This window comes from Nerophis lumbriciformis, linkage group LG09, assembly GCF_033978685.3.
Source record: "Nerophis lumbriciformis linkage group LG09, RoL_Nlum_v2.1, whole genome shotgun sequence".
Classification (NCBI taxonomy): domain Eukaryota; kingdom Metazoa; phylum Chordata; class Actinopteri; order Syngnathiformes; family Syngnathidae; genus Nerophis; species Nerophis lumbriciformis.
This window is the reverse complement of record NC_084556.2, coordinates 31886610-31898985: the sequence shown is the minus strand read 5'-3', so window position 1 is coordinate 31898985 and position 12376 is coordinate 31886610. Positions and strand designations below refer to the sequence as shown.

The 12376-nt window shown below is 38.1% G+C and overlaps 1 protein-coding gene across 4 annotated transcripts in view; it reads right to left on the bottom strand.

Annotated features, from left to right (window-relative positions):
- Nucleotides 1-1147: 1147 nt before the first annotated feature.
- The window catches only part of p2rx5 (purinergic receptor P2X, ligand-gated ion channel, 5), a 32272-nt gene continuing 21043 nt past the window's right edge, over nt 1148-12376 (bottom strand). For 3 of the 4 annotated variants that reach the window (XM_072913828.1, XM_072913827.1, XM_061961951.2), the window contains 5 exons: nt 7412-7545; nt 7256-7349; nt 7112-7177; nt 6949-7037; nt 1148-1962 (listed from right to left, as the gene is read on the bottom strand). In XM_072913828.1, the coding sequence (XP_072769929.1) occupies nt 1701-1962; nt 6949-7037; nt 7112-7177; nt 7256-7349; nt 7412-7545 (645 nt within the window). In that variant the 3' untranslated portion in view covers nt 1148-1700. The remainder of the gene's footprint in view (nt 1963-6948; nt 7038-7111; nt 7178-7255; nt 7350-7411; nt 7546-12376) is intronic. The other variant, XM_072913829.1, reaches the window with a different exon arrangement.

The following is a 12376-nucleotide window of genomic DNA, read 5'->3' as shown; positions in this document are numbered from 1 at the left end:
ATTTTGAAAATGTGGTTCATACAGTTTGAAGCAAGTCTAAGTTACCTCCATGCATGTAACCTACTTAATATTTAAAAAAAGCAAAATATCCAACAGTAATTTTGTTTGTAAAAACTGTAAACTAGTAAAACAGCCCACACAGTATGATTGCAGTGGAATATTTTTTGATTTCATTGTTTACTTAAGGGATCGGTGGCATTTCCAAGTAGAGAACTTAGTCCTGTCATATGGAGGCAGTTTGTCCCTAAAGTCTGCACACAAGGAGTTGAGTTATAATTGCATCGAGTAACTGTCAACCACCCACGAATAGTAAATAAACGTGAAGAATTGAGACACCGGTTATGTTATATTTCACTAATATAATACAGCCTGGGGTAACTACACTACGCCAGCTCGCGCCACCCCTCCAAACCCTAGTATGAAGTTGACTTGTCTGATGTCAGATCAATATTTGCAATAAAAGTGACTTGTAATTTTTAAATGAATTGTAACTACACCAACCCTTCCCATCTTTGTAATCTTCATTGTCAAATGAAGCTAACAAGCCAAATGCATTGAATAAATATGCCCCACACATGTATTAAACATCTTCATTGTAGAATGTAAAGGCACTAATTAATGATAATGATCTGTAATGTTGGTTGAATCGATGTGCGGGCTTATGCTTTAACTTTGCAATCAAAAACATGCATGTGTATTAGAGCTGTGCATCTCGTGCTCCTTTCCTGTGGATGTAGAGCACAAATTAAAGCTCTAAGCCTGTCAAACCACACATACGTACTAACCTGTACTCCGTATTATGCGGGTAAGTGTACGTTTTTTATTATAACAGATCTCTAAATCATGACTAGTGTAAATGAGAAGGGTTTCTGAAAACAATACTATTTTTTGGAGAGCGAAAGCACAAATGGGCAGATTTTCCCAAAAATGAAAAAAGCAATTTTTTAAATTAACAAAAGTATTGTTTTATTTTTAAATAATAAAAAATAATATTTTTTTGAATTAAAAATATTTTTAATAAAAAAATGTACTTTTCTTTAAAAATGCAATTTTTTAAATTGAATAAATGCATTTTTAATATATTAAAAATGTATTTTTTAATATAATATATTGAAGTATTGTTTACAGTAAATTAATTATATTACACTATATATATTATAACATGTTAATATTCCACTGAAATAAAACATCATTTCTTGAATATATGCATTTGTGCCATAGTACACACTGCAAATATGTACTTTGTTGCAAATTGATCTACGACTACTGCGGAACCCGTTTATGTCCATACTCCTGCAATCAACATAAGCAGCTGTCTACATAATCAAAACTAGGCCTTTTAAGCACATTTATCTCTGGTATAACATGGGTGATAATAAAGTTATGTTTTAAATACGGCAGTTTTTTGACACGGTTTTCCTCATACACTCTTATCTAACAGAGCTGCTGTGCTCATTTCACTGGTGCACATAAGCTGGACTGACTTAAACATGTAAATGGCTGCCACGTTTGGTAAGATAATGACTTTTAGGACAGCTTATCCCTATCATTTGCAAGGTTCCATGCATCAGTTTCCTAGCAAACATGCGTTTGTGTGGACGGACCATGCAGTCTTTAGTCAGGACGAGCCAACAGGTCAACATTTCCACCTTTTGCAACCTAACTGACCAAGAGCACCACTGTGGGTCGTTTTGTCTTTTTCAGTTGAGTGAAGAGAATGTGATGTGATGCTTCGGTTCTGCACCTTGAGGAGAGAGAGTGGAGGTGTAGCGCTGGCCCGTGTTGCGTGGAATGGTTGGACCCCGCTTGTCCGCTGATGATTTCTTGTCCGCGTTAACGGACGAGCCCACGATGTCTTCTGTTGTTTTGATGGCGTTCACAGACACTTTCTCTGCTGCAGATTTCCTGGATTTCTTCTCCCGTTGTCCTGGCTTGTCCGCCTTGTCTTTGGTCCGCTCTTTCCTGAATTAAACAATTTGTACGTTAGCTGGGATCTTTAAAATCCACAATACATACATTATTAAGTCATGGCTGTCCAAACTTTTGCAGCACACACAGAAATATTGGGCCGCAAATTGTAGATTACAAATGCTAAAAAAAAAAAAGAAATCCCTGCTTAACTATCTGAACTAAACTTAGCTTTATGTTTTTTTGGAGTGACAAAGCAAATAAGTGTAATATCTAAAAATATATATCAGTGGTTCTCAAACTTTGTTCACCAAGTACCCCCTCAGAAAACACATGGCTCTCCAAGTACCACCAAAATAACCAACATTAAAATACAGTAGCATAGTAGGCCTAAATATTCATCAAAAACAAGGCAACGGTTTTATCGAACAAGTATATTTAATCTTAAGATTACACACAGTTTGAAGAGTAACACTGTGTTTGAACATTTAATTAAGTGCGTCGTAGGCGTACCATTAGATGGAGCCCACGTATCACAGTTTGAGAATTACTGATATATATATCATATAAATTAATTTATTTCAGGACCAATACAATCAAGCTGTGGGCCGAAAATTGCCCCCCGGCCACACTTTGGAAACCCCTTCTTTAGGAGCATAAACTTTAGAAGCTGCTTACTTTTATGCTTTTAGCTATGTTATTGTGTTTAGGTTTAAATTATGGTTGTAGGTAGGGCTGTGAATCTTTGGGCACCACACGATTCGATTTGATTCTTGGGGGTAACGATTCGATTTACAATCAAATCTCGAGTCAAACCGATTCGAGACTCAATATCAATACTTTTTTAATAACACTGGGTGCCAGTTCTATGATTAACTACATTCCCCCATAAAATAGACAAACAGCTCTGATAAATGTTTGTATCAATCAAAAGAAAACAACTTTTGTTTAATAAAATTGTATCTGGGGCAGCACGGTGGCAGAGGGGTTAGTGCATCTGCCTCACAATACGAAGGTCCTGAGTAGTCTTGGGTTCAATCCCGGGCTCGGGATCTTTCTGTGTGGAGTTTGTATGTTCTCCCCGTGACTGCGTGGGTTCCCTCCGGGTACTCCGGCTTCCTCCCACCTCCAAAGACATGCACCTGGGGATAGGTTGATTGGCAACACTAAATTGGCCCTAGTGTGTGAATGTGAGTGTGAATGTTGTCCGTCTATCTGTGTTGGCCCTGCGATGAGGTGGCGACTTGTCCAGGGTGTACCCCGCCTTCCGCCCGATTGTAGCTGAGATAGGCTCCAGCGCCCCGCGCGACCCCAAAGGGAATAAGCGGTAGAAAATGGATGGATGGAAAATTTTATCTGAACATTTAATTAACTCAAACAGAAATAAGGCAACAAGAGAATTATCTCACACTTTTCTAAATTAAATCTGTACAGCAGATATGTGCATCTACATCAACAATATGATTTGCCCGAGTAGCTGGACAGGACAGATTAAAAAAATTATTTTAGATGTATTTATTCTTTTAAATGAATTTAAGAGGAATTCTTAGATAAAAGTAAATAAAAGTCAGTTTACAGCGCAGCCAATAGGAAGTCCTCTATTTCGCCCATAAAACCCAATAAAAAACATTCAAAAAGCGCCAACAATACTCCATTTACGATAAGCGCTACGACAGACTAACTATTTATAGCGGCACACAAGCCTGTGTACAATTTTGACATGATCGACTGGCGAGGTGTTTCCTCACTACTTTGCTCCCTGGAAGTTTATTGTACATCATAAATCATGCATCTCACCTGTACAGAAGAATTCTGAGGACATACACATTGACAGTTGGTACACTTTGACAGGCATTTAGGAGCCGGAAATTGAGAGAACGACACGAAAAGACGGTTGGTCCCCTCCGTGCCCCCGCCCCTTTTTTTCGCGAGGATTATGGTTGTGGGACTATATGAACATTTTAACAGTCGGCATTCTAATGACAGCAGACCTTGTACAGTAAGTGATATTTTATTATGTTTGTTAGCTCTCATGAAGTCTGCAGTGAATAGTAATTAGTGATGAAGAAAAAAAAGCAAACGTGATGCGTTTTTGAAATTCTTGTAAATTATAAGATTACCTGTACTGTAAAGTTATTATAAAAGTTATTATAAAATGATCAAAATATGTAAATATTAAATGTTATTATAAATGTGCCTGTTACTACATTACATATATACCTACATCATGTATATAAAATCTTAAAGAAGAACTGCACTTTTTGGGGAATTTTGCTTATCACAATTATTATGAGAGACAAGAAGACAAAAGTTTTTTTCTTTTTCTTTCGCTTTCTAACATAAATATCGGCTCGTTTTAGGTGGCTAGCAATGCAGGTGATGGGAGCAATCAATTCTGCCTTTAAATCACTTAAAAAATGCATTCAAAAACCATCAACAATGCTTCATTTACGTTTTGTAACCTGTATAATAACCAAACTGTAGCAACATTGTTATTGTAAGAGAGAACACTGAGGAACTATTTTTCTAGCGTAGTAACACATCGCCATGCTACGGTATTAGCCGTAAAAGCTAACTACGGAAAGAGATAAGCTAGCTTCTACAACAACACAAAACGTGTTTGAGTTTGTAATGCACAACACTGCGATAGGACAACAACCTGTACTGACTGAAAAACATGAACAATCATATTACAGTATCTGTAAAGTATTAGCCCGCATTTCATGTTTTGTACTTTGTACACAGGTGAGCTAGCCAGACAGCGTATGTACTGTAGTTGTACTAACACGCATGACGCGCTGTGTGTATCATGGCCGCGGACGTTTCCTGTTGATTTTGGTAAGCAATCCATTTATGTCGAAATAGCTTGGCTCCAAGTTCCATATTTGAAGCGTCAAAATCGCTTTCATCCCTTCTATCGGCTTCCGTCTGCTCCAATGTCTCACTCTCCGTGCTTGCTTATATAAGCATCAGTATATTTAGCTACAAAAGTATAAGGTTGTGAATCCTCATTTGTCAAAAAATAGTCGTCTTCGTTGTCTGTTACCAAGTCTGCCATGATTAGAAAACGCACTCGTGTTTTATTCCAGAAGTAGAAACACACAATTGTTGTCAGAAGTCAGACATGTGCTGCTGTGGAAACAGAAATCAATGCGCGGGAAAAATCAGTCCCGGGAATGATTGAAATGATCAAAAAATGGTAAATATTGTATATTACATATTGTTATGAACGTGTCTGGTACTACATTATATATAGACTTGCACTCTGTATATAAAACGTTAATGGAGGGTTTTGAAATTGATTTAGAGGGCTTTGAAGGCTAAGCACCATTAGCCGCATCTTTCAAGCGTTTTTTATCATCTTTAAAATCGTTTAAAAAAAAAAGATATGTTTTCTTGTCTCCCATAATGGCTGTGAACGATTCCAATAAAAAGTGCTGTTCCCCTTTAATGGAGGTGGTTTTAAGGGTTTTATAGACAGAATAGAGCGGCTCCCATAGGCTCCATTGTAAGCAGACTTTTGATCACATTTATTTAATATTTAAAATACAAAAATAATTGTCAGGTCTCTCATAATAATTGTGGATGATAGGCAAAATTCCCAAAAAAGTGCAGTTCCCCTTTAAGACTCGTTACAAATAAGAATCACAATTCTAAAATAAATGTTTTCCCCACACCTAATTAGAGGTAACAAAGCATTTCAGTGTAGTATCTAATAATATACAATATCTCATTGAATTAATTATATCTTTACAAAACCAAGTACTGTACATGCCGGACCAAAGGTCAACAATTAAAAAAGTGTAAGACCACTGGGGGGCACCAGAGGAGTTCAGGGGAGGCGCAGCAGTTTGGGAAAACTATTGTTTGAAACTTCTAAGCCAACTTCAGCTACAAGGCAAAATACGATGCTTCAATGAGAGAGGAAACAATCGATGTCCTGATGCAACTTTTTCACTTTCGATACGAGACCAATAGTGGAACCTTGCGTGTTGGCCGATATCGATATAAATGCAATATGATATCAGCAGAAATCACAAGAGATACTTTTATTATTTTGTAGTGTGGAATGTTATGAACGTTTTGATCAAGTGAAATTACTCAGAGAGCAACGGTAGGTATAAAAAACACTAATCTTATGACAGATTTATGCCTCTGAAGTGCAGTGTTAATTTGTGTTTAGTACACCTAGTGGTCATAATAATGCATTGAATTAAAGGCGTGATGCAGTAAGTTCAATGATGCAGACACGTTTGTTACTGGATACTTTCTGATACACTTCTGCCTTTGTATATGTAACTTATGCAAGTATATTTTATACTTGTTTATATTGACACATGTCATGTTTTAGACTGCAATATTGTTCAATTTCGGACATTTATTACGTATGTTTAGCATGTGTGGTATTGTGGGCTTAGCTGTGGTGTAGCTGCTCGCTTGTAGTAGCCTATAGCCTACAATGTTTACCTTTTGTAAATGACTTCACTAAAATATAAGAAAAGACCAACTTTGTGTGCTTATCGTGGGACATTTAGATGTTAACTGGCTGTCCAGCTTTGCACAAGTAAACACACTTCAGGACTGCTTCAATCAGAGATTTCAGATGCAAGCTGATATCATCCAATATTAATTTTTTTTGCTCATATCGGACTGATATCCAATATCAAATCAGGACACCTCCAGGGAAACAGTATGGCGTTTGTATGTCAAAAACATTTTTTTGTTGGGGGTAAAAAGTGAACATTAAAATGTTTATTTTGGAAATAATTATTTAACTAACAAATACAATTCAAACTTGTTATGGTATTTTGTCCTTTAGGGTTATCTCTAACTATTGCTTTTGTGTGGCAATTTTAAGATTATTAATTCTTGTTACATTACATGTTTCATGTCATATATATAACAACTTTTTTTAATTTAAATTTTTTTCGTTTTCATTGTGTCCCCAACAATTTAGAAATATTTTTCTAAAAATGTCCATACAATGATTAAATGTTAAAAAAAAAAAAAATGCTATTCCACGTTTGCGCAAAGTCGTACTTGAAATTGATGATTTCAAACTTCCTTTCTCGGTAGAAAGAGCTGGTGTTCATCATGTACAGTAGTATCATATCACAGACGAAAGCTCCCTGGAAGGAAATTACATTTTTTTGTAAACAATAGAGTAATTGGTGTATTTTAGTGTACAATATAAATGACTCACTATTCCCAGCAGAGCAACACCAGAACCAATGGCGATTATTGTAGGAATAATATTGAATTTCCCAGCCTGAAAAAAACAAGAGTAAAAAAAATATTATTACAAGAATTTCTGCTCTTCACAAACTTCTCCAATGAAAGCTTTTACCCGGCCATTTATCATGATGTCAAAGCGAATTCCATACACTTTATACAAAGTGCGAAAGGTTTCCCCGTGTTGATCCTTAAAATACCTGGCGTACCTGCAAGGCAGTAGTAACATTCGATGGGTTACTGAGGAGAGAAAGAAGAAATAAGGACGTACCTGAAGTTGTATCCTGATGTGACCGAGTTGTTCAAGTTCATATCTAAGCGGGTGAAGCTGTACTCTGGGTTACACTTCGAGTAGTCCTTATCCAGATCGCAGTACCACTCAATAAGAATACCAACAGAGCCACCCTGAAATGAATAAGGAATATATCAACTCTGCGTCTGTGAATGTTGCTCAAATGACACATTTAAAACAAAGGTATATATCAGTTACATTTGTAAATGACAGTATTTTATCATTGGCATAATTGGCCATGTTGCATGTGCATGTTTTCAGGCTTGTCCCTGACAGTTTGGTTATGTTTTAGTTTTTCCTCTGTGTTTGTGCTTTATTTCCTGTCAGCGCTCTTATTTTGGTTCCGTTTCCTGCTTGTCTCCCTGAGCGCTGTTTCCCCTACCTGCGGCTGATTGGCAGCCGGGCCACACCTGGTGTCAATCAGCCGGCTGCTATTTATACCTGCCTCGCCCTCCAGTCAAGGCTGGAGTATTGTTTGATGTTTCCTGTATGCTGGTTCCTGTTAGCTGTTTCCAGTTTGCCTGGTTCCTAACTCCTGTTTTCCTGCATTTTATTTTTGACATTAAAAGTAATGTTTTCAAGTCTGCCATCTCTGCATATTGGGGTTTGTCACCAACACTTCCTGACACATGTCATTGTTGTAAAGGCAAAACATTTTTTTTCTACATGTACATAATATGAAGCAGAACCAGATATGTGCAGAACCAACAACCTGGTCCTGAATGTTAACAAGACCAAGGAGATCATCGTTGACTTCAGGAAGCACCAGTCCAGCCACGCTCCACTCTTCATCAACGGCACAGCGGTGGAGATAGTAAGCAGCACCAAGTTCCTGAAGGTGCAGATAACTGACAATATAACCTGGTCCCTACACACTGGAGCTCTTGTAAAAAGAGCTCAGCAGCGCATGCACTTTTTGCGTCGGATGAAAAGAGCACAGCTCCCTCCCCCCATTCTCACCACATTCTACAGAGGCACTATACAGGTAAAAGCCAGTAAATTAGAATATTTTGAAAAACTTGATTTATTTCAGTAATTGCATTCAAAAGGTGTAACTTGTACATTATATTTATTCATTGCACACAGACTGATGCATTCAAATGTTTATTTCATTTAATTTTGATGATTTGAAGTGGCAACAAATGAAAATCCAAAATTCCGTGTGTCACAAAATTAGAATATTACTTAAGGCTAATACAAAAAAGGGATTTTTAGAAATGTTGGCCAACTGAAAAGTATGAAAATGAAAAATATGAGCATGTACAATACTCAATACTTGGTTGGAGCTCCTTTTGCCTCAATTACTGCGTTAATGCGGCGTGGCATGGAGTCGATGAGTTTCTGGCACTGCTCAGGTGTTATGAGAGCCCAGGTTGCTCTGATAGTGGCCTTCAACTCTTCTGCGTTTTTGGGTCTGGCATTCTGCATCTTCCTTTTCACAATACCCCACAGATTTTCTATGGGGCTAAGGTCAGGGGAGTTGGCGGGCCAATTTAGAACAGAAATACCATGGTCCGTAAACCAGGCACGGGTAGATTTTGCGCTGTGTGCAGGCGCCAAGTCCTGTTGGAACTTGAAATCTCCATCTCCATAGAGCAGGTCAGCAGCAGGAAGCATGTAGTGCTCTAAAACTTCCTGGTAGACGGCTGTGTTGACCCTGGATCTCAGGAAACAGAGTGGACCGACACCAGCAGATGACATGGCACCCCAAACCATCACCCAACCATGCAAATTTTGCATTTCCTTTGGAAATCAAGGTCCCAGAGTCTGGAGGAAGACAGGAGAGGCACAGGATCCACGTTGCCTGAAGTCTAGTGTAAAGTTTCCACCATCAGTGATGGTTTGGGGTGCCATGTCATCTGCTGGTGTCGGTCCACTCTGTTTCCTGAGATCCAGGGTCAACGCAGCCGTCTACCAGCAAGTTTTAGAGCACTTCATGCTTCCTGCTGCTGACCTGCTCTATGGAGATGGAGATTTCAAGTTCCAACAGGACTTGGCGCCTGCACACAGCGCAAAATCTACCCGTGCCTGGTTTACGGACCATGGTATTTCTGTTCTAAATTGGCCCGCCAACTCCCCTGACCTTAGCCCCATAGAAAATCTGTGGGGTATTGTGAAAAGGAAGATGCAGAATGCCAGACCCAAAAACGCAGAAGAGTTGAAGGCCACTATCAGAGCAACCTGGGCTCTCATAACACCTGAGCAGTGCCAGAAACTCATCGACTCCATGCCACGCCGCATTAACGCAGTAATTGAGGCAAAAGGAGCTCCAACCAAGTATTGAGTATTGTACATGCTCATATTTTTCATTTTCATACTTTTCAGTTGGCCAACATTTCTAAAAATCCCTTTTTTGTATTAGCCTTAAGTAATATTCTAATTTTGTGACACACGGAATTTTGGATTTTCATTTGTTGCCACTTCAAATCATCAAAATTAAATGAAATAAACATTTGAATGCATCAGTCTGTGTGCAATGAATAAATATAATGTACAAGTTACACCTTTTGAATGCAATTACTGAAATAAATCAAGTATTTCAAAATATTCTAATTTACTGGCTTTTACCTGTAGAGAGCCTGCTGACCAACAGCATCTCTGTCTGGACTGGAGCCTGCAATGCCTCAGACTGGAAGTCTCTCCAGAGAGTGGTGAGTACGGCGGAAAAGATCATCAGGACTCCTCTTCCTCCTATCCAGGAGATCGCAAAAAGCCGCTGCCTGACCAGGGCTCAGAAAATCTGCAAAGACTCCTCCCACCCCCACCAAGGACTGTTTTCACTGCTGGACTCTAGAAAGAGGTTCCGCAGCCTCCGAAGCAGAACCTCCAGGTTCTGTAACAGCTTCTTCCCTCAGGCCGTAAGACTCTTAAACGCATCATAATTAAATTATCCCCTCAACTCCCCCCAAAATGGATTAACTCGCTGGAATAAAAAAGACAATATAACATACATCCATAAACGTGGACGCATGTGAAAAAGTGCAATATATTTATCTGTACAGTAATCTATTTATTTATTTATATACATTATATATATATTTATTTATTTTATATATATATTATATATATTTATTTATTTATATATGCAACTTATTGCTTTTTTATCCTGCACTACCATGAGCTTGTGTAACGAAATGTCGTTCTTATCTGTGCTGTAAAGTTCAAATTTGAATGACAATAAAAAGGAAGTGTAAGTCTAAGTCTATATGAGGCCATGTCCCCTGCACTTTTTCAAAAGACAGTTTTTGTTCGATGCACTTTTTGTTCTGAAAATTAGTTTTAAAAAGTAATTAATTCAAGTTACTTGTTACTTTACCAAAAAAGTAATTGAATTACTAACATAATTACTCTATTCATTACTAGGAAACTAATTAATGCGCTACTTAAAACAACTTTTTTTAAATATTTGGCATATGCTGTTGAGGAGCTTTATAGAAGAGCAGTGTGTGTATGCGTGTGTGTGTGTGTGTGTCTTTAAAAGGCGGTGCCTGTTGTCGTGTAATGTCAGTGACAGCACGCTCAGAGCAGCATTTTAGCTGAGCTTAGCAGTGGCCGCTCTTTTGAAGCTTTTCACTGGATTGTTACCTCTGGTTAATAAAGAGACTGAATGAGCCTCCATGGCTGTCATATCTTACGAACACTGCTTTTTAACGTCCAAAATAATGTTACACTATTAAATTGAGCCATGTCAAAAACTGGCGCCCGGCGAAAAATGGCCGCTCAGGCTGAACTTCTGTCCATTTCGACCGCCCACAAGCTCATTGGTTGTCTTTCTGGGGCTGCCTTCTTGGCAATGTGACAATCATTGCCAGCATGCAGCAGCTGACCAATCAACAGTCAGATGCGAGATAAGAGCAAGTTGGTTTCCACACAGCAATTTGAAAAAGATAAATAAAAATCCAAACAACAGGAGTCTAGTACTCCACTCAAAGATAGTTATGTTGTTCAGTAAGATTAATAAGGCTATGGGAATAATGATGAAAATGCAAGTGTCTCTTCCGTCAATGGTTGTTCTGCATGCTTTTACATCGAAGTTTAACTGCAGTCATGTGACTGCCGGGCTCCATTTGATTGGTGAAATGGAGTCATGTGACAGTACCCGCTTGAGGAAGTCTCTCTAACCAGCCAAAACAATGCAAAAGGTTATACATTAATATAATGATGAAAACAATATAGATGAAACTCAATGTAACGGAGTTGAAGTAAAAAATCTTTGCATCAAAACTACTCTGACAAGTACAAATTAGCCAAAAAGTTATTTGAGTAAATGTAGCACATTACTATCCACTTCTCACCAGTACAAGTAACAAACTACTACGGTACTAAAGAGTGTTTTTAAGAGTTTAGGTGCAAAAAATTCCATGTATTGCCTTTGTACATAATGTACAGGATTCGTGTGTCGCCACTACTCTCTCAAATGACGAACTGAATCGTGCCTTTAGTCTGCTGTTGTTGTCTTTTGATGCAGCTTTCAACGTCTGATGTCATGATGCAGCGGTCAATGTAAACCCCGGAACCCCTGTCCCCTGTTTGGATTCAATTAATTCACTACAGGGATGGAATAAGCATTTCTTTGAAGAAAACCAATCTGTTTTTACTCATTTGTAGGGCCAGAAAAGGCACCATGAGTCTGTTTTTGCTGCAAAATGTTTACAAAATTATTAAAGTTCCATTTTTGTAATAAATGTGCATTTTTCAAATTGGGAGTTTTATTTTGGTTGCTAGAAATGGTTCAATTGCAATCCACAGGATGGCTGATTCATGAATAGTTCCACAAAAAACATTGATTTACTCAAAACAAGGAAAATCGACATGTCTGTTTTTGCATCTGAACCCTTCACTAATAATCTGGAACGCTTGTAAAAATGCAAACAATGTCTTGTGGAGTATATTTTGCTTGTCTACAACACAACATTACACTGTGAAGCAATGCTTAGTTAATTG